The sequence below is a fragment of the Nycticebus coucang genome, chromosome 14, assembly GCF_027406575.1.
Source record: "Nycticebus coucang isolate mNycCou1 chromosome 14, mNycCou1.pri, whole genome shotgun sequence".
NCBI classification, from domain to species: domain Eukaryota; kingdom Metazoa; phylum Chordata; class Mammalia; order Primates; family Lorisidae; genus Nycticebus; species Nycticebus coucang.
The window spans coordinates 15,789,771-15,812,918 of NC_069793.1; the positions used below are offsets into that span (position 1 = coordinate 15,789,771).

Genomic DNA, 23,148 nt, shown 5'->3' on the forward strand with positions numbered 1-23,148 from the left:
TGTAGATATTAACTTATAAAATTGGGATGGGGTTTGAGCAATGGTGGCTGCATGGGAATATGTTTTATTCCTTCCCTTGGCCATTCTAGTCAATAAAGAGACCTAGTCAATAATGTATAGAATAATAGAACACTTTTAAAGTGTCATTGTACTCATCATCATATATGAAACTTACTACAAATCAGTGAAAGAGAGAAACAAGTATCAGCCCAAGATTATGAACAAGTTTATTTTTTTTAAAGCTCTTCCCCCACTACCCCAGGACATTCAGCTATTTTCCGTGTCTGGTACTATTGATTAATTTTGTTAACTTTCAATATTTTAAATTTATTTCACCAGTACTGAGTTCATTCTGTCAACTTTCTCCAGCTGTGTCTGAAGTGTATGCTAATGTAACAATTTATTTATCACAAAATAATTAAGAAAGTCACATCTTAAGAATAAGCTACTTTAGGGTGGCACCTGTGGCTCAAAGGAGTAGGGCGCCGGCCCCATATGCTGGAGTTGGTGGGTTCAAACCCAGCCCCAGCCAAAAACTGCAAAAAAGAAAAATAATAAAGAATAAGCTACTTTAATTATTCAATAAATAGTTAATACTTGAAATGAATGTAGTTAGTGTATGTCAGATCACTTGTCTCAAAGTCACTAGTTAGGTGGCAGCATACACAGTACTCAGATACAATCTTTGGATTTGACATCAAGTCCAATATACTTTTTACCATGCTTTTCATTTTTCATTGTTCTGTTGGAATGTATATGTTTCATCGAAAATGTATTTATAGCCCTGTTGTGTATTCATCTGGCCTAATTGTATGTTCCGTCTTCTCTCTTATTGCACCTCAAATGATCAGACACATGAAAGAAGCCTGGGGCAGAAATCAAACAGAAGTGACAGAATTTATTCTCTTGGGACTCTCGGACAATCCAGATCTACAAGGTGTCCTCTTTGCATTGTTTCTGACAATCTACACGACCACCATGGTGGGTAATTTGGGGATGATCGCACTTATTAAGATCAATCCCTGTCTCCACACCCCCATGTACTTCTTTCTCAGCAGCCTGTCGTTTGTTGATGCCTCTTACTCTTCTTCTGTCACTCCCAAGATGCTGGTGAACCTCGTGGCTGAGAATAAGGCCATTTCTTTTAAAGGATGTGCTGCCCAGTTCTACTTCTTTGGCTCCTTCCTGGGGACCGAATGCTTCCTGTTGGCCATGATGGCATATGACCGCTATGCAGCCATATGGAACCCCCTGCTGTATCCGGTTCTCATGTCTGGGAGGATTTGCTTCTTGCTCATAGCTACCTCATTTCTGGCAGGCTTTGGAAATGCAGCCATACACACAGGGATGACTTTCAGACTGTCCTTCTGTGGCTCTAACAGGATCAACCACTTCTACTGTGACACCCCGCCCCTGCTCAAACTCTCTTGTTCTGACACCCACATCAATGGCATCGTAATCATGGCTTTCTCCAGTTTTAATGTCATCAGCTGTGTGATGATTGTCCTCATTTCCTACCTGTGCATCCTTATTGCCATCTTGAAGATGCCTTCAACAGAGAGCAGGCATAAAGCCTTCTCCACCTGTGCCTCCCACCTCATGGCTGTCACCATATTCTTTGGGACTATTCTCTTCATGTACTTGCGACCCACATCTAGCTACTCTATGGAGCAAGACAAGGTTGTCTCTGTCTTTTATACAGTAGTCATACCCATGCTTAATCCCCTTATCTACAGTTTGAAAAATAAGGATGTGAAGGAGGCTTTAAAGAAGATCATACAGCGATATAGACTGTAAAGCCTGTTACCATCATCTTGTCATGTAGAAGAAAATATATTTTCATATCAATTTTGTCTGATTGCTTAAACTCTTTCTCTGTGCTGGAATAGATGATGTAAAATGAGATATACTTCTTAATCTCTTTGAGTCTTAAATATGAGACTACAAACTCATGAATGAAGCTACAAACTCAGCCTAGAAAAAGTGCTACATACCTCATTGCTGAATATCACTATCATTGCCAGATGGCCAAAGGGAGTATTCTAAAGGTGGCCATAGTGATATTCAGCAAAGAGGTATGCAGCACCTTCTCCAGGATGAGTTTGTGAAATGTATTGCCCTACATCATATGTATACACAAGATCATCTGATGAATAAATACAGTGGATGAAGGTGGTATCTGATAAAGGTATCAAAACACTTGAAATTGGCTAACCTGGGCTTCAATTTCAATTTCAACATTTAGTTTATTTCAAGCTAAGTTTTGCTACATATGCCTTAGTGTCATTCGTTGAGTTCCTGGCAAAAAAACTCTAATAAAAACATTTCTTTGTAGGAAGTTTATTGGGGAGTGTTCTCAGGAACAATGTCTGTATTGTGAGGGAAGCAGGATTAAGCAGAAGTTGAATGGTGGTGACGAAGTCGCAGCAAACAGACAATTCTACATGGGGTTCTGGATCTGATATAGCCCTTTAGAGATGTCCCAAATTGAGAAAAAAGGGCCAGTTTTGGATGTGCATTACTTGTTTAGAAGGGGTATTATTTTGGCTAGGAGAAAGAATTAAAATAAATTGTCAGTTCAACTGTCAGTGCAGAATACACCTGGAAACCAGGGAAATGAGTATTTTCGCTCTGAGAGACAAATCTGGGTGCTGCACCACAACATCCAGAATAACAGTAACACTGCTCCACTCACATTGATGGATGCCAAGAGCACAAAGTAGATGTGTGAAAGAGTCTTACAGGCATTATAATACTAAGACAACCTCAGAGATAATGGTGGAATATTTTATTGCCTTTTGAATTATTAGAATAAATATTGAAATATTGGGATGGTAGTAGTCAAGTTTGTTTAACTTTTTATCTCTATGCCTCCCAAGGTTTCACAAAGTTTTCAAAAAACATTTGACAAATTAAATTTTCTATCTATTGCTTGTTATAGTGGGGTATGGAACCACCAGTATTGGAGTAAGTGGATAGCAGCCTTCTTTGAGGAGATGACATTTTGAGGGAGGTCTATGGAATCGTTTGGAATCAGGTAACTGTTTAATCTTTATATTTTTTTTTATTTCACCATCCACTCTAGATAATGATAGAGAATATCAGTGTTCTGAATGACACCACCTCCTCCCTAAAAATTTATTAGAAAGCACAAAGGAAAATTTATCACATCCTGAGCATCTACCACAATCCTCTCATATTCCCATAACTTCCACTTCCAACTGTTAATCATGGTTTCTCTCAAAGACATCCAAAACGGTTTCATGCCTTGTATTCTTACTCAATTTTCCTTTTGTTCTAGTTCTTTGCTTTAATGTTTATCCTTTAAAAATTTTAAAATAAACCAGTGTAAGGAAAGTGGCCCATGTTCCCTTTACTCAACTCTTCTGACGAGATACCAACTTGGTTAGATTTAACTGTTTCTTCACTGTGTTCTCCACTTGAACTTCTTCATACAATTAAAGAAAATCCCTCAGCACTTTACTGTGTGTTGATGATCTTGCCTCATACTTCATCCTCCAAACCATAACAATGGTCTGTCTCTGTCAAACTACTTAACTAACATATAAACATTGTCTTTACTCATTATATTAATTGTTCAGCATGCCTGATTGTGAAGGAGTATGGAGTTTGTGTGACAGAATTTAGATGAGTAATTTTCCCATGAGCCTGGGTAAAACCTCTGTGGGTCCCCATTTGCGTAGAGAGAGCTCATTCATTATTTGCCTCAGCCACTGTCCCACTTGCTACTGTTCTCCTCCTTCTGCTTTTCTCCTTCTTTTTTTTTTTAAATTCAAGTTTTCTTTATACTGGAAACAAATAAAAGAGAAAAAGGATGAGCTAGTTAGCTTTCTGGATATTGTAATTGAATCAATTGCTAAAAAGACATTCAGTATTTAACCAAACTGTCACCATATATAAGATATGCCTGTTGGGCTATAGGCTACTAAGAACTAGGCATCATTTCTCTGTCCCAGAGTTTGTCCATTAGTTTCATCCCCTGAGAGGAATCTAGTGAAAAGGTGGTGCCATTTGTTTTTCTGTAGAAAATATTATGTTGCATTTGCTAGGATGGAAAGATGCAGAGATAAGGGAGAAAATTGTCAGGTGGAAATGCTTGATTCCCGTCAGACTTTCACTTGATCCCAAGCTATGCCTATAAAAAAAATATACTTTTTTTTTTTTTTATCCCAGAGAATTGCATTCAAGAAAAAAAAATGAGGGATACTTTTTATTTTATTTTTTTTATTTATCTAATATCTTTTATTGGGAGACTGTAGATACTGAACTTTTCTCCATTTTACCAAGTTTTTTCATAAATACTCTTTTCAAAGCCTGTTTCACGTCCTTGTTTCTCAGGCTATATACAAATGGATTCAGCATGGGACTCACAAAAATACAAAACACTGACACAATTTTCCCTTGCTCTACAGATCTCTTATTTGCTGGTCTCAGATACATGCAGAATAGGGACACGTAGAACATAGTGACAACTGTCAGGTGGGAGCCACAGGTGGAGAAGGCTTTACGCTGTCCTTCACTAGAACGGATCTTCATGATGGTGATGAAAATGAAAATGTAGGAGATGAGGATGATGAGCAGAGAACTTGTGAGGTTAATCCCTGCGGACACAAACAGGGCAGTTTGCTTTATGTAAGTGTCAGAGCATGTCAGCATTAAGAGGGGTGGATCAGCACAGTAGAAATGGTTGATGGTGTTGGGTCCACAAAAAGACAAGTGGGAAGTCAATATTACCTGCATTGTGCCCACTGCGGAGCCCCAGAGGTAGGGGAAAGTCACCAGGCAGATGCAAACGGGGCTGGACATTTTGCTGCTGTAATGTAGGGGATTGCAGATTGCCATATAGCGGTCGTAGGCCATGGCCCCAAGCATGTAATACTCAGTAAGGAGCAGGGTCACGAAAACAAAACACTGGGTCAGACACCCGGCGTAGGAAATGGTTTTCCTCTCAGATAAGAAATTAACAAGCATCTGAGGAGAGACGTTAGTGGAATAAAAAATATCCACACATGCTAAGTGACTGAGGAAAAAATACATGGGTGTTTGCAATCGGGGAGTCAATCTGATTAGCAAAATCATCCCAAAGTTCCCAGTCAGGGTGATGAGGTAAATCAGAAGAAACACCCCAAAAAGAATGGGCTGTAGCTCAGGCCGGCTGGTCAGTCCTAGAAGAATAAACTCGGTTGCCTCAGTTCCATTGTGTTTGGGATCTATCTTCATCCTCATAGTTTCTAATAAGACAGAAGAGTGTGTCAGAAAGAAAAATAGGGATAAATTATATGCAATCTAAGAAGAGGCAAAATCAAGCAACCTGGCTTTGAAATGAGAATTGCAAAGGCTGTTTCCCTCAGTGATGGAAGATTTCAGCAGTCGATGCTTTCAAGTTGGTGGTGGGACTGGTTAAAGCAGACAGTACAAGAGTTTGAAGTCCACACACACTGTGCTGGCAGTTCTGTAACGTCTCCTTCCACTTGGCTAATATGCATGGAATTTGGCTCAGCTCATGGGTGTCCCTAACTATAGAACCAGAACCCTCAATTCTCAAATATGGTATGGCCATGGTCTGACGATGACACAAGTACTTGATCTGGGAATGGGGTGAATGAGTGACTGCCTCTAGACTGGTTCCGTTATTAACATCAAAGATGAACCTTCTGTAAATTGGAGGATTGTGTATTTCTTGAAAGCCTATCGTGTACAAATTCAAGCTCAGTTTCTTCGTCCTTTCTCACTCTCCAACAGACTCCCACGGTCCCTTGATGTTCTTTCCATCCCAATTCCCCCTTCCTCCCCCACAATCAACAGCTGCTCATTTGGATTTTTTTCTTCATCTAACAATTTTTTTATTTCATAAAATTATCTCTTGCAGTAGTCTCCATTCTTCCGCACTTAAAATCCTCTATTCTCCAGCACCAGCCAGTGATATTTTGTAAACATAAATCATAGCACATCACTGACTTAATAATATAATCCAAGAATTACCATCATAGTTGGGCTAAAAGCTAACCTTCTTATCAGAATATAGATGGACCTATGTGATGTCTCCACTCCACCCCCTAAACTTTTCCTATACCCTTTTCTCTTAAGTCCTTCTCCTGTTACATTGGCCTTCTAGCTGTTCCTTGTTCATGCTGAGAACATTCCCACATCTGGGCCTTTGCATACACTATTCTTTCTGCCTAGGATATTCTTTCCCCCAATTTTCAGTGACTCATTTTATCACCTCATTTAGATCCCTCTCTTCAATAATGCTTCCACGGAAAGCCATCACTTTATCTCTTGTTTAGGTGAGCTCTATTCCAAATGACTCTTAAATCATGATTTATTTTTCCTCATATAATTTATAACTTCTGAAATTATTTTTATAAGTTTTGTTGTCCTTTTTATTACGATGTTAGTCATATGAGGGCAGGAACATTATTTTTGCCATGTCCCTCGCACTTAGACAAATTACTGAATTGTAGTAGCTGCACAGTAACCATTAGCTGAATAAGTGGGTGAATCAATGAGGTCAATTAGCCAACTTATATCAGCAGATTTTCCATTGTACATAGATATCTTACATCTCCAACATTATCCCAGAGACTAAGTTCCTACCAAAAAACTTTTGCTATGTGAAGAATGCATAGAAGGAAGCATGATCAGAATCAGTGAAATAAAAAAAAAATTAATTGTTTTTGTTTTTCTTTTTAGCAATAAACTTAGTGATAATAGTGCCTGACCCCAACCTTAGCATATTAATGGTTAAAACTTGCAGGTTACACTATTGGAAATGAGGTGGAAGTTGACCCAGGACTGCAAGAATCAGCCGTCCTTACTCACTAAAGCAAAATTTTCAAGAGCAGAATAACATAGAAGGCTTACACCTTTAAAAGAATAACTATATTTCTTTATTTACCACATATTCACACCTAAGTTAGTAGAGAACTACGCCTACATTTTTGAATTACAAGAATTGACTGAAGCTAAACTTGTAGGTCCTCTGTAACTCTTAGCTGTGTCACGAATAATGGATCTGTGACTAAGGTCAGAGATAGCTGCAGGGCCTACCTGACATCCTAATGCAAGACTAGTCCCCTGCTTGCTTTGCCAGAAAGAGCCTGGGGCTTGTCTGTCTGTGGTTTTGTCTCAGTGTGAAGATTCTGAGGGATGCAGCTAATTCCACTTTGTGATCAAAAGAATGAAAAAGAAATCAAACCAAATTTCTCATGAGTTCTTGATTTCCAAAACGTCAAGACTTACCTGTGAAGGTATAGTAATTTCTGCTCCTCTTCAAAAGGCTCCACAGTGGGAAGATTTATACCTGAATGGCTAAGCTTGGGAGATTCATCCCTAAAGCATTAATCAAGAAATCACTTAGAGCTCCCTCTAGAGGTGTTTATGAAAATCTCATCTTAATGGAGTTTATCATTAGAAATACATGGTGTTTTTCAGTAAATCCCCAAACACCTGGGATAGATTTTGCTATTGGAATTATTGCAGATAAAAAGTATTCCATGTTTATACAAAAAGGCAAGATAAAATAATTCCCTTCCATCCCAGTCTATAGATTTTTTTCCGTGGCTCTGTTCATTATATCCTCAGCTAGAATAGTTTTTTTCTACTTCTGAATGTCCATGGTGATTTTCCTCTACCTCTCTGGTACTATTTGTCTCCTTTTTTGACTTTTTTATTTCTTCTACTGGACTTCAGAAACTCTGAAGATAGACTATAATGCCAAGTTCATCTCAGTATCCCCATGAAGATCAACACAACATTTTATGTGCATAGCTAATGTTCACTGAAGAATTACTGAATAGATAACTAAATGATGATTAGTTTAAATTAAATTGGCTCATACTAGCATAGGCCAACTATACAAACAAATGTTTAATTTATGATTGAAGAGATATATTAGCTCATTCCTTTTTGGATCCTATCTACATTAATATTTGAAATAAAAAGTTCTAGTATCACTGGGCCAGATTCATAATACTACTACTTGAATAACAATATTAATAACATAATATACTATACATTTAATATGATTAAGACAGTATTACTCTCTTGGACCATTAATACTCAACATGAAAAACATAGATTAAACAAAAAGAAAGTAAAAAACTCAAAGTGTGAAAAAAAAAACAAACCCAAAAACTCAAAGTGTGGCTCTTCAGCATGGAAGGAAAAGAGCATGAGTGGAAAGATGAAGCAAAAAACAAAAAAAAGAAAAGCTCTAGAATATCTCTCTGAGACTGATTGTCTCGATTTTGCTGCACTAGACTTTGGCTCTGAATTAAATTTGCCAAAGCAAAGTCAACTTTGGGCTCAGGTTATTTAAGTTCCAATTTAGATTTTAAGCCAATATGTCTATGCTCTTCAGTTTCCACGTGGCATGGACAGTACTTAAATTTCCATCAGGGCCCTATAGGGAGTAAGAAAATAGCTAAGAGTTGATGACCAATAGCTAAGATTCCACGATCTGGACATGTTGAACTTGTGAAGCTGAGTCATACATCACAGACTTCCTAGAATGGACCTAAAGGTAAACATATCAGAGAGATTTGTAGCTCCTGGGAAAACCAAGCTGCAGCTAGGTCAGCAGGGAAGATTAGCAGGCTGTATCTAGCCGAGAGAGACATGGCCCTGAGATGTGCTTATCATGAGTGACAGCAGAGAAAATGCAAACCAGGCAGAATGGAGGCCAAACATGACTGGAGAGCAACACCAGATGTAAATCTAAGTCTCACTTCCCCATTGCTAATGGACTCAAAAGAAGGGAAAACAGTAGTAAGATGTGAATGACTGGGAATTTGAGCTCCTAAAGTTCCAAAGGAGTTACTTAAATCTCTACCCCCAAAGCCACTCCCTAAAAGAAACACTATTCACAATTCCATGTAATATGTAATTAAGTCTTGATATAAGGACTCACGTATTGGGTTATCATAATTTTTTTCTAAAGAAAGAGAGAAACCTGCAAATTATTTATATACTAGTTTCTATAAACATGCAAAGAATAAATAAAAAGTACATATTAGTGTGGGGAAAGACTGTTGCCACAGTCTTAAAAATATCCAGCATATACTCTTTGTTATTTTGAACAATGTGTTTCTGTCTAGTTGATTAACTGAAATGGGTGAAAGCTTTACTGTAATATTACCTCTTATATTTTCAAACAGTCATGAAGCCAAGCTACTGTGAAATTTTGATTAAATATGTTAGTTTGGAGAAATTAATGTTTGACAAAGAAATGTTTCCTCACTCAAAGTGATAACACCGTGTTCATTATAGAACTTTGAGTATGAATTTGTTCACCAGCAATTAACCCATTGTTGATCTTACAAATGTTTTTTACTATAAACTTCTACCTTATAAACTCTGTGTGCACACTTTTGGTGGTTGAAATTATCTCTGGAGTTTCCTAAATTCAGGTTGGACAAATAGAATTGATTAGATTTATAGAAGATTTACTATAAAAAAATATTTTGAGGCCGGGCGCAGTGGCTCACGCCTATAATCCTAGCACTCTGAGAGGCTGAGGTGGGTGGATTGCCTGAGCTCAGGAGCTGGAGACCAGCCTGAGCAAGAGTGAGACCCCTGTCTCTACTAAAAATAGAAAAATTAGCTGGGGTTCCTGGTGGGCATCTATAGTCTCAATTACTCAGGAGGATTGCTTGAACTGAGGAGTTTGAGGTTGCTATGTGCTATGATGATGACACAGCACTTTACCAGGGTGACTGAGTGCCGACTCTATTTCAAAAAAAATAATAATGATAATTGAAATTGTGTTCAGCTGAATGGACGAAAGAAGCAATTGCAGAGAATTAAAAAAGCTGCATTTGGGTGGCATTTGTGGCTCAAGGAATAGGGTGCTGGGTTTGAACCTGGCCCAGACCAGCTAAAAACGGCCATAATAACTGCAACAACAACAACAACAATGAAACAAGGCTGCATTTTCACATTATCTGTTATCTAGTGATAGAACATATACATTTAAAACTTTCTTAGTATGAGGGCTATTATCATTTCTTAAGTACTTATTAGATAACAGCCACTACTGTGCTAAGCATTTTCAAGTGGTTATCCATATTTATTGCCAAAGAAAAACAAAGTTTAATAAACAGTTGAAATGTCCTTATGATATAGATATTATTTCTTACAGATGAAAGGTCTGACACTCAGAGGAATTAAGTAATTCTTTTTTCAAGGATACAGTAACAATTTGGTTTCACATAAAAATAATATTATTTTAGATATTTATGGCCTGGATCTGAAAACACCCCAAAACGCATGGGTTTATTAAGATGTTTAGTGCGTAATTATGTTTATGATAATTATGTCAAAAGGACAATTATAGAATTTATGATTATAAAATAGACACAAAAATTACATATGTGCAAACATTTTATGTGGATAAGGCTCAAGGGGAGAACTCAAAACTATTAGGGTTTCTAGGCAAAAAGGGTAGTATCAAGTACTAGGCTGATAGTGGTTGATAAGATAAAAAAACTCAGTGCCATCACTTGTTTTCCATGCACCATGCACTTTCCATTCATAGCTATTTCTTAAAGTTTCCATTTACATTAAGAAATAAGTTAATAAAATTCCGTGAGATTTTTTGAAAAAGGATCTCTCATATTTTCAAAGTATAATTGCAAGCTTCTTTGATGTTCCTTTGCAATGAGTCAATTTCTGTATTCTTCTTTTGACTGTAGGAAAATTTGATTTTTGAGATAGTCAAACTTATGGAGAACATTTGGCCATGGGAAACATTGGAAATGGGAGGAAGAAATTAAAGATGACTCAGAGATTTCTGGAATTCATAGATACTTGTAAAGGGGTACCAAGCGTGACAAAAAAGAGGGTTGAGGGAAGACTGGAAGGAACAGTCTGAAGGGCCCTTTGTGATGATCTCCCAGCACCTGCCAAAACCCTACTTCTGTTGTGTGAATGTAGATTGGTGAAAAGAGTTATCAAAACCTCCTGGCTATTAACTCAAAGCATCCTCTTCTCCTCTTTGTAACAAATGAACAGATGCTGAGGCTGGTCATGGATCTGGAAAGGAGAGGATGGGAAAGAGGCTGAGCCTGATGCTCTGCTGCATTTGAGTGATTTCAATTCGGAGCAAAGGAGCAAAAAAAACATGTCTTAGCCATCTTCTCAAGTCCAAACATGCCTGTAATAATGCTAAGGTAATTTTAGTATTAGACACTGATGTGTGATCCTTAATTGAATTAGGATCCAGAAGGAGGTGTATCAAATTGTTACAATAATTATGACTGCTACTGTCTTGTCAGGGGTTGTTGGGTACTAACTCGACCTGGTTTGAAAGCCCGCTGGAAAAACTACGCTGAAAATAAATAACTCACGCCAGTTTATAACATATATCTGAAAGTGGAGAAGACTTACATTAACTCAGGATGAGTAAATCAAGAAAATGCAGCCTTCTCTGGCCTCCTTAGAAGGCTTTTATTCATTTCTAACAAAGGTGCATCTACAAAATGTAAAAGTGTTAAAAGATAGGGTTGAAAGAATCCCAAATCCTCAGGAAGATTGGATATAGAGAGAGAGAGGCTGGGTAAACGGGAGGGGGTTGCTAACAGAACAGACAGCTGATAGTGTGTATTTAGGAAGGGGGAGGCAGAAACTCTGTCCTATTCTATCAGGGGAAGTAAACCAGTTTTCCTAATCTAACTACATATCAAAAATTCAGAGAGCTTAATCCCTCCCACCTGCTGACTCTCCTCCGATGCCTAACCCTAATTCAGCCTGTCTGGGCACCTTCAGGCCTCTTTTCATCTTCAGCAGAGGTTTTGATGAGCCCCAGGGATTGCCTACCTGCACTTTCCTCTGGATACCTCAGGATTGAGGTACCCCGCTGAGAAGTCTATCTGTCTACCTCCCACACTGCCTCCACTGCAACCCTTATTGACTAACTACTATCTGGATCAGAGATGCAGCATAAACAAAATTCTACACACATGGTTTAGCTGTGGGAATCCAGTGAAAAGCTAGGGGATATAGGCATGGTTAAAGAAATCAGCTCAGGAAACTGACACATGGAAGCTGACCGTAGAAAACAGTTTCCACCCTTAGCCACACACCCCAGGAGTTCTCCTTGGAGGGAGGCAGGCACTCTAGCACACATATTAGCACATATTCCTGTTGCATTGAAGCTGGGAAGATATGAGAACGAACTGAGTTACTGCTCTCTCCTTCTCAGTTTTGATTTAATGTGCAAAGTCAGTCTGGAAACCAGACACCAAAAAGCTGTGTTGATGTAGTGTAATCCATAGGCGTTAAACTCCAGGTGGACAACGCAAAGCAGAAAAGATGATAGCTCTGGGCAGGAGTGGTAAAGAGACAATGACCAGCACATCAGTGTTATCTGAATATCCACAATGTTCCCTAGCTGTGTTTTATCACCCTTATTAAAAAGATAAAGGTATAAGGCTCAAAATCAGTAAATAACTAGTCCAAGTTCAGCAAAAGTTAATTGATCTTCCAATACTTTTCTAGATTCCAAAGCTCTATTATCTACTGTTCTATCTCACAGACTGCAAGGAAGGGAACTCGATGTTTTCCCAAGATGAAATATTGTTAAGTCTTTCAAGACTAAAGTAAAACAAACAAAGATTCCCATTACTTCATCATTCTTAGGAGATTCAGTTCCCTAATCACCAGGGACAGTGAGCAAAATGGATGCTCCTCAATGAGCTTAGGATTTTCAGAGGAATGGAAAACTAATGGTTGTTCATAATTTGAATGAATTTTTGCTGGCAATAATTGAACCATAGGGATTTCGTCCCAAAGTGACAGTTCCCTTATAAGCTCTTCAGGTTTGGCCTCTCCATTCTGTCATTGTAAAATCCCTCTTTTTACTCAGGTAGGATTACACTATAATATTTTGGAATATAGAAATAAATATTTTAATCAATAAAAATAAGTTGAACTGAAATATATTCTAGTGAATTAGCAAATGTCTTCATGAAAATGCTACTATTCCCACAACAGGTGTTTACAGAATGATGTTTACAGAGCGTTTACGTAATGGAATGTGGACTCAACCAAAGAGAACTTTAACTTCATCTGTGTGGACTGGGAAAACACCAGTCTGGGCTTCCTGAGTCTACAACCAGATTAGGTAACATCCTTGTCCCTAAAGAAGCTCACGCTTTGATGGTGAGTCTCATCCTAGACCAGACCTGAATCATCCATTAAATAATACTAGTAGTCACACCTTATGAAGTGCTTACTGCAGGGAAGACACATTTTTAAAATGTCCCCTAAATTAATTCTCCTGTTATTAACCAAATTGTATGAATGAGAAGAGTAAGGCACAGAAAGAACAATCACAAACCACACAGCAGGAACCTGGATTCACATCCAGAGAAAGTGACTGCAAACTCTCAGTCACTATAATACTCTGCTGAGGCTCAGGAATTGACCTTGGTTAATTTGGCTTCGTGAAGAAAAAAAAGGAGTGGTATTGCATAATCTTTCTGATTCCTTTTGAGTAAACAGTGCTACTCTTTATCATTATAGCCATTGTATCTTGTCATGTTCTGTACCCCCTTCATGAAGAATGGAACACTTTGGGACTCATCATCTATACTAATTATTTAAAGTTAATGAAAAATATGTTATGAAGGAACTGTCTCTAAATTTATCTTTCCGCTTCAAATTGAACCATGACTCCATGCTAAGGAGGCACCACCCTTGTTTAAGCCAAGGATCGACCTTCAGAACTCTTTGGGGGTCTGAACAGTGGTAGCATTTAGTTGAGAATGTCTCAGGGAAAGGTGAATGTCAGGGGGCAAAGGCTAACATGTCCCCAGAGCCACTTCTGTCCATGTGCAAAGCTTCTCTCTGAGATATCTCTGCTCAAGTCAGTAGGATACTCTGTTCTTTTCTTAGAAGTGAGGCTATTACCCTCAAGTACTCAGTTACATTGTCTGGAGTGTGTTACCTTATTTCCCCACAGTAAAATGATGGAGATGTTAGCTATTTTGAATCTTGACAAATATTTCAATAAATAGAGGGAGGTGAAAAATACCATTTTAGTGCTAAACATGATATTTTCCTATTTGGAAATTATTATTCAAATAATTATGAAAATTTAGTTGGACTCGGCGGTGCCTGTGGCTCAGAGGAGTAGGGCACTGGCCCCATATGCCAGAGGTGGTGGGTTCCAACCCAGACCCAGCCAAAAACTGCAAAAAAAAAAAAATAATAATTAGTTGGAGTCTATTAGTTTAAAAAAAGACAAAGACCAAATAATTATGATTCCACTGATTTAGGATTACCTTTGTCAGTAAGTCCAAAGTCCTCTGTACAGAATAAGATAATATAATAGACAATCTCTTGACTGTTGAATCTACTAATTACCTTGAAAAGTGACCTTTTCCTGGTGCTGGTATGGTAGTTAAAAAAAAAATATTAACTTATTATCAGTATAACATTGTCAAATCTGGATATGTGTCATTAAAGGAAGATGCCAATATTTCCATAATGGTCTTCATGGTCCCATTTATCCTGCCCAAATATTGGGAGATGCACTTCATGATATTGTAAGTATGGTCTCAGATGTATAGTTAAAAAGATTATTATTTTGCTATGATCTGTTACATATTTTAAAGAACTCATATTGAATTCATGTTATAATATTTTTCTTAATTTTACAAATGTTAGAATGAGGCAGAATTAAAATAAATTCATTTCTTTTTTGTCTGAGGATACGTTTCTCAACCAATTTTTCATAATTACTCCCTTTCCCTGAAGCATTTGGATGCACTCCTTTTCCCTTAATTGTCCCCCATAAACATTCGTAGCATCACAACATGTGCATGTGTGTGCCCCACATAAACATGCACATGTATATTGTCTAGGCACTCAGTGTGTCTGTGTGTACATCTCCCATATTTAAAAAAATTTAGAGTTATTGTTGTTCTACAATGGCCAACTTTTACCTCAGTTGGGCAAACATACACAAAACAAAGATCTTTTTGTTTTTTTTTAAATCTTTAACATTTATTTTATTTTATTATTTTATTTATTTTTATTAAACCATAGCTGTGTACATTAGTATGATCGTGGGGCACCATACACTTGGTTCATAGATTGTTTGACACATTTTCATCACATTAGTTAACATAGCTTTTGTAGCATTTTCTTAGTTATTTTGCTAAGACCTTTACATTCCACATTTACTAGGATTCACATATACCCTTGTAAGATGCACCACAGGCGTAATCCCATTAATCCCCCTGCTTCCCTCCCTCCCCCCTCCCTCCCCTCCCTTTCCCCTTTCTCCCTATTTTTAGGTTGTAACTGGGTTATAGCTTTCATGTGAAGGTCCTACATTAGTTTCATAATAAGGGTGAGTACATTGGGTACTTTTTCTTCCATTCTTGAGACACTTTACTAAGAAGAATATGTTCCAGCTCCATCGATGTAAACATGAAAGAGGTAAAGTCTCCATCTTTCTTTAAGGCTGCATAATATTCCACGGTGTACATATACCACAATTTTTTAATCCATTTGTGGATCGATGGGCACTTGGGCTTTTTCCATGACTTAGCAATTATGAATAGGGCTTGAGCTGGGTCTTAAAAGTTAAGAAGTATTTAGGCTACCCCGTTTGTAGCTGAGTCCTTCACCCAGGCTAAAGTGGAGAAAATGAACAATATACTACAGAGTAATGAAACAGCTTGGAAACGATCTTGGGTTGAGAGGGGCAGGTAAAGATTTCTTTGCTCTATAAAGCACCACACATCAGTTTCTCTCCCCTATGTTCACTCACCTGTGAAAAGTGTGGACGAGTTTCAACGCCAGATGCTTTAGATAACACATCCAAAGGTATATTGTAAAGCAAAAGGTTACAATTTTAAACAAAAGCAATGTTTACCTTCAGTGTTCAAGGAAATGTCAATGAACACATATGAAGACTTGCAAATAGATAAAAGATAAGGCTCTTCATGTATGAAAAGACTCACAGAAAATCATTTGAAATATAATTGCCTTTGCATATAAGAAGCTCTATCTTAACTTAGATGTTTAAAGCATCAATCATATGCTCACTAGGCTGTTTATTTGTAAGTTTTAGAGAAGAGGAAAAAATATTAGATGGGGCAATGATTATATGACAAAAGCCACAAGTATTTTTATTTCCTTTTCTTTAGACCTCATTAGAAGCCAAGTACACACAATGTTAAAGAAAAACTATACAATGGTGACTGAGTTTATTCTCCTGGGACTGACAGATCGAGCTGAGTTGCAACCTGTCCTCTTTGTGGTGTTCTTAGTCATCTACCTTGTCACAGTCAGCGGCAATGTGACCATGATTTTGTTAATCAGAAGTGACTCGAAACTTCACACTCCAATGTACTTCTTCCTGAGTCACCTCTCCTCTGTTGATCTCTGTTATGCCACCAATGTCACTCCTCAGATGCTGGTTCATTTCTTATCCAAGAGAAAGACCATTTCCTTCATTGGTTGTGCTATACAATTTCACTTTTTCATTGCCCTGGTGATCACAGAATATTATATGCTGGCAGCCATGGCTTATGACCGCTACATGGCCATCTGCAAGCCTTTGCTATATGGTAGCAAAATGTCCAGATGCGCCTGCCTCTCTCTCGTTGTTGCTGCTTATATTTATGGCTTTGTGAATGGTCTGGCACAAACCATCCTGATGCTCCGTCTGTCCTTCTGTGGACCCAATGAGATCAACCACTTTTACTGTGCAGACCCACCTCTCATGGTCCTCGCCTGCTCGGACACCTATGTCAAAGAGACGGCCATGTTCGTGGTGGCTGGTTCCAACCTCACCTGCTCTCTCAGCATCATCCTTGTCTCCTACATTTTCATCTTCACAGCCATCCTGCGCATCCGCTCTGCTGAGGGCAGGAGCAAGGCCTTCTCCACCTGCGGCTCCCATCTGACGGCTGTCACCATCTTTTATGGGACGCTGTTCTGTATGCACCTGAGGCCCCCTTCTGAGGCATCTGTACAACAGGGGAAAATTATAGCTGTTTTTTATATCTTTGTGAGTCCTATGTTAAACCCGTTGATCTACAGTCTAAGAAACAAAGATGTTAAAAGAGCAATAAGCAAACTTATCGAAAAGAAACTGTTCATTAAATAATGTAGATGTTTTGGTCACAGGTTACATAAAATATCCTCATTACCGGACTAAATACTGAGCATTTTAAATTAACACATCATTGTTATTAAGTAATTATGTCTTTCATAATTCATGCATATGATTAGAATTATGTGTCAAATTATTAGCTAAAGTTTACAGTGCTATCTCAATGAACTTGAAAAGAGAATGCGTAGATACTCACAAGACCACAAGGCATAATTAGTGCTCTGTAAAATCAATAAAAAACAGATGAGCCCATCCATAGTACTCCTGCTGATGCAAACTCTTAGAAGAATTATTAAATGTTATGGAAATAATAATTCATTCAATTTTTATAGCGGCACCTGTGGCTCTAGGAGTAGGGTGCTGGTCCCATTTGCCGGAGGTGGCGGGTTCAAACCTAGCCCCGGTCAAAATAAATAAATAAATAAATAAATAACTTCTAAACTATTTTCTAGAATCTCGTCAATCATAGTACATGAGGATTTTTTTTCTTTTTTCCTTTATACAAATTATATAAAAATGAGGATCATTTGAGTATGGGTTTTACTATTACTCTAAGATATATTATTACAATGATATTATTGATCCAGTAAGATTCTCTTTAGTAAAGCTTTTTATAACAATGCCAAATTTCCTTTGGAGGATTTTTCAGTTTTTTTGCTTGTTTTACCAGTAAAAATTTCATCAAGATGTGGTATCTCTCTCCATGATTTTATTATTATACTGTTCCCTGTTACCTTTAAGTGGATTTGATGTTTTATCCATATATCTGTGTGTGTGTATATATATATATATCTCCATGTTTATAGGGGTGTGTGTGTATGCGTATGTATAATTGATCATAAGATAATATTTTCATTTGCTTATAGCTTCTTTGAATTTTTTTCCAAAGGAGTCCAGGTCCTCTGCTTTGTCTATTTTTAAAATTGTGGTGTTTATATTTTTTTCTTATTCATTTTAGACATTTTTCTTAAAGATAAAAACCTGTTTCTTGTTATTTATGTATATATAAATATAAATATGTGTATATTACATTTTACTTCTTTTTATTATATCATTTGAAATGTTCAAATTTTATCTTAAAATATTGCAAAATTATTTATATTACTTTCTATATTTCTATTTTTTATTTTTTATTGAATCACAGAGGCACATACTTTGGAGCATGTATGATAATTTCATACAGTCATACAATCAAATGAGGGTAATTGGGATGTCTGCACTTTAAATTTTTATCTTTTCTTTACAGTACAAACCTTCAAATTATTTTCCTGTAACTATTTCAAAATGTAGTATTGATTAATGTTAACTAGATTCTCCTTACTGATCTATCAGACATAAAGTATTCTTTCTTCTGTGTATTTATACTAATTAACCCTCGTTAATGCACTTTTCTTCATCCCCTCTCTCACTGTTAACCACCAATCTCCCTGTTTTCCTGAGATCCACTGTTTTAACTCTCACATATGAGTGAGAACTTGTTATAGTTTTTCTTTCTGTGCTTGGTAATTTCTCTCAACATAATGCTCTCCAGTTCCATCCATGTTGCTGTGAAAGACAGGATTTCATTCCTTTTGATGTTTGAATAATATTCCATTATGTACAAGTATATAGACCACATGTTTGTTATCCAGTCATCAGTTGATGGACATTTAGGTTGACTCCATATCTTGGCTATTGTGAATACTGTTACAATCAATATGAGAATGCAGACTGACTTTTTTTTCTATTGGAGATATCTTCAGTAGTGGAATTGCTAGATGACATGGTGGTTCTATTTTTGGTTTTCTGAGGAAGCTCTATAACTCCACTGTACTAATTTCCACCCCTAACAACAGTGTAGGAGGGTTCCCCATTCTTCATGTTTCATCAGTATTTGTTATTTTCTTCTATCTTGATAATAGCTATTCTAAGTGGGATGAGATAATATTGCTTTGTGGTTTTGATTTGCATTTCTCTGGTAGCTAGTAATGCTGAACTTATTTTTCATGTATATGTCAACCATTTATATGTCCTCTTTTAACAAATGTCTACTCAGGCCTTTTGTCCATTTTTAAATCTGTTTATTTTCATTTTTTTATTCTTTTATTATTGAATTGTTTGACCTCTTTATATATTTTAGTTATTAATCCCTTGTCAACTGGTGATTTTGCAAGTATTTTTTTCCCGTTCTGTGGTAGTCTCTTCATCCTGTTGGTTGTTCCTTTGCTGTGCTGAAGAGTTTTAGCTTGATGAAATCGCATGTGTCTATTTTTGTTTTTATTGTCTATATGTTTGAGATATTAACACAAAATGTCTTTGCCCAGACAAATGTCTTAGAGTATTTTCCCAATGTTTTCTTCTAGCAAGTTCATGTCTTAGATGTAAGTCTTTAATCCATTTATATTTGATTGTTGTATGTCCTGAGAGATAAGAGTTTGTATTTCATTCTTCTGTATGTGAATATCCAGTTTTTCCAGCACCATTTATTAAATGACTGCTCTTTCCTGATGTATGTGCTTGGCATCCTTGCCAAAAATGAATTGGCTTTAAATACATGGATTTATTTCTGACTTCTCTGTTCTGTTCCACTGGTTTATGTATCGTTTTTTATTGAAGTGCTATGCTAATTTGGCTTCTATAGCTTTGTAGACTTTTAATGTCAAGAAGTGTGATACTTGAAGCTTGTTTTTACTCAGAATGGCTTTGGTTGTTCTATGTCCTCTGTGGTTTCATACAAATTTTAAGATTTCTTTTTCTATTTCTGTGGAGAATGTTGCATGAAACCTACTTTATTTATCCCATAGTAGTATCTACAAGAATGAGAAAGCAAAAAAAAAAAAAAAAAAAAAGTTAACTATACTCTCTCAGTCCTGGACCTACACTCATGTCTTGGTAGCCAACATCAGTAGAATATGGTTTAACATGCTCTGTGAGCTGTCCTTGGGTCTACATGCTTTGATCATCATTTCCTGTCCAGACTGGGCCAGTTTCCAAACTGGCAGATGTGTGCCTTTGACATATGAAGAGTTATTTCAAGAAAAATAAAGCAAGCAATGGAATGAGTGAGTGAAAAACTAACAACATCAGAGCAGGTCTAAGTAGGGCCAAAATTTACTCAGTTTGTGGAAGTGCTTTCTGGGTATGCACATAATAAATACTAAAGCCATGACACATCATCCTCTTTAGTTTGTTAAAGGAATAGTGAGGAGACAAATACATATATGAAGCCACATGTAGTGAAAATAAGATGGAGTCAGTGAAGCTAGGGATTACAGGACACAGCTGGCCTGGTCAGTTTAGGTCCTAAGTGACTTGTACCTCATGTCTCCCATTCTTCTTGTCTTGTGAACTTAGCTTTAACTGAAAAGTGTGTATTTTGAATAGTTTAATGCAATTCATGTAGGAGATTAACTTTTGAAATAGAAATTTTGCTTTGGGTCATGAATTATGTCAATTACTGTTTATTATAGGTAATGGGTTGTGGCAATTACTATTGTTTAAGGTAAGTGTTAATTACTGTTGTTTAAGAAAAGAGTTAATATAGTTCTTGTTTTTAATTTTTATTTATGAAACTGTGATTTTGGAAATGGAAGAACAGTCTTGGAGAGGCGCTCTCACTGTTCTCCAGAATCATTGGCCTTCTGACAAATGGAGTTTGGTGTAACTATTCCCTTCTCTGCATATTGGCTGACAGTGACAGGTGCTGGTACCCTCTTCATCTGGTAACATTGGAATAGTTCTGTTCTGTGAGCAACATCAATCAGGGGTGGAGCTGGAGCTGAGGGAACTGCCCCAGCCTCCATTAAGCACCTGAGGTTGTTAGGCCTCACCTCCCTCTTCTGGATAGTGGCAGAGAGCAGTGGCCTGGATCTCTGGGGAGGTGACATAGATCTCCCTGTGATTTAGGCAGGCGCAACCCCTATAGTATCTGCTAACTGGAGGGAACTGGGTCACAGCCCTGCGGGGTTATCAGTGACTGGGTGTGACAGAGGTGCAAGGTTGGGAAGGAGGCATCAACCTTCCCAGACTAATCTATTTGCTGGGTGGGTCCTCCTGACCTCACAGAACACCAGAGCAAGTCATATGAGTTGCCAGCAGACCCCTACAATCTAGTTGCTGGAGACCTTTTGAACTCTCCCACCTGAAGTAGGTGCTGACTGAGACAATTGATTTGGACCTCTTGAACTGGGCCAATCGCCCAAGGACTATCCATGTGGGTGTGTGGTTGTGGGAAGATTTGATTTTCCTTTTCCAATTATTGCCTGTGTGTGGGGGGGTGCGGAGTGACTTAATTGCTGGTATTTCTCCACAGCTGAGACTTCAACCCAGAATAACTGATTCACTAGGGTAGGACAGAGACCAACTGAAAATAAGACAGAGCCATTTAGCCCCACCACACCAAGCAGGTCCTCAGTTTCTCAGGTCGTAGCACTATACAGGTCCTTGGCAAAGCTCTAAGGGAAAAGGTACAGACACCAGTCCCAGCTTTTGGGCAAACAGCTGGTTAATCACTACTCCTGGAGGCCCCAAACCAACTTCCCTTTATCTGCTCATCTATTCAAACAGTGTAAAATAATCATGGGCAGAATCAGCAGAAAAACTCTGGTAACATGAATAACCAGAGTAGATCAACTCCCACAAGGAAAAAATATAGTAGATACAACTGGAGATCCCATTCACAAACAGATGGCCGAGATGTCAAAAATCGAATTCAGAATTTGGATTGCAAACAAGATTAATAGAGTAGAGAAAAAGTTGGAATTAGAAATTCCAGGAGCATTTCAAAACTTGTCAAAAGAATTCAATGAATTTAAAGACAAAATCACCAAAGATTTTGACACATTGAGACATGAATTTGCAGCCCTCAAGATCTGAAAAATACAGTAGAATCACTCAGTAACAGAATGGAGCAAGCAGAAGAAAGGATTTCTGGCATTGAAGACAAAGCTTTTGAATGCTCCCAAACTCTCAAAGAGGAAGAGAAATGGAGAGAAAGCTCTCAGAAAGCTCTGGGATAATTCAGAGAAAACTGATATTCGACTCCTAGGAATCCCTGAAGGTGACGAAGTGGCTTCGCAAGGCACACAGGCTCTTCTTCATGAAATTATGAAAGAGAATTTTCCAGACATGCCAAGAAATTCTGAAATTCAGATAGCAGATAGAAATTCAGTTTCAGACCCAGCACAACTCAACCTGAATAAGACATCCCCCAGGCACATGATAATTAACTTCACTAAAGTTAATATGAAGGAAAAAATTCTGAAAGCAGCCAGACATAAGAAAACCATAACCTACAAAGGGAAGAATATTAGAATGACTGCAGATCTCTCTGCTGAAACCTTTCAAGCTAGAAGAGGATGGTCATTGATTTAATCTCCTAAAACAAAATAACTTTTAACCCAGGATCCTGTACCCAGCTAAACTGAGTTTTATTTATGATGAAGAAATTAAATACTTTAATGATATTCACAAGTTGAAGAAATTTGCCTTAACTAAAACAGCTCTCCAGGATATTCTCAGACCTATCCTCCATAATGACCAGTGCAATCCTCCACCACAAAAGTAAACTCACTCAGAAACTTTTGATCAAATTCCAACTTCCACAGTAGTGAAAGGATTAAAAATATCCACTGGACTTTCGAAAAACTTGACACCCAAAATTTTACCAGGCTTATAAATTTTCTCCATTAATGTGAATGGCTTAAATTGTCCTTTAAAGAGGCACAGGTTGGCTGACAGGATACAAAAACTCAGGCCATATATCTGCTGCATACAAGAATATCATCTTACCTTAAAAGATAAATACAGACTCAGGGTGAAGGGATGGTCATCTATGTTTTAGGCAAATGGAAATCAGAAAAAAAGCAGGTGTTGCAATTCTATTTGCAGATACAATGGGCTTTAAACCAACAAATAAGGAAGGATAAGAACGGTCATTTCATATTTTCGAAGGGCAATACTCAATATGATGAGATTTCAATTATTAATATTTATGCACCCAACCAGAATGAACCTCA

The 23,148-nt window shown here is 37.5% G+C and overlaps 3 protein-coding genes across 3 annotated transcripts; 2 read left to right on the forward strand and 1 right to left on the reverse strand.

Moving 5' to 3' along the window:
• Positions 1-826: 826 nt before the first annotated feature.
• On the forward strand, positions 827-1,812 carry LOC128565763 (olfactory receptor 1020). The gene has a single exon (XM_053562473.1). It carries the CDS (start codon positions 844-846, stop codon positions 1,795-1,797), a length of 954 nt encoding a protein of 317 aa, XP_053418448.1. The 5' UTR covers positions 827-843; the 3' UTR covers positions 1,798-1,812.
• A 2,451-nt stretch (positions 1,813-4,263) lies between these two features.
• LOC128564313 (olfactory receptor 5M11-like) lies at positions 4,264-5,247 on the reverse strand. Its single transcript, XM_053559806.1, has one exon. It carries the CDS (start codon positions 5,245-5,247, stop codon positions 4,264-4,266), a length of 984 nt encoding a protein of 327 aa, XP_053415781.1.
• Positions 5,248-16,207: 10,960 nt separating this feature from the next.
• LOC128565723 (olfactory receptor 1030-like) lies at positions 16,208-17,146 on the forward strand. Its single transcript, XM_053562418.1, has one exon. It carries the CDS (start codon positions 16,208-16,210, stop codon positions 17,144-17,146), a length of 939 nt encoding a protein of 312 aa, XP_053418393.1.
• Positions 17,147-23,148: the final 6,002 nt, after the last annotated feature.

What these genes read in the sequence shown, in the direction of transcription:
- LOC128564313 (XM_053559806.1), bottom strand. Translation starts at nt 5,247, where the DNA reads ATGAGGATGAAGATAGATCCCAAACACAATGGAACTGAGGCAACCGAG.
- LOC128565723 (XM_053562418.1), top strand. Translation starts at nt 16,208, where the DNA reads ATGTTAAAGAAAAACTATACAATGGTGACTGAGTTTATTCTCCTGGGA.
- LOC128565763 (XM_053562473.1), top strand. Translation starts at nt 844, where the DNA reads ATGATCAGACACATGAAAGAAGCCTGGGGCAGAAATCAAACAGAAGTG.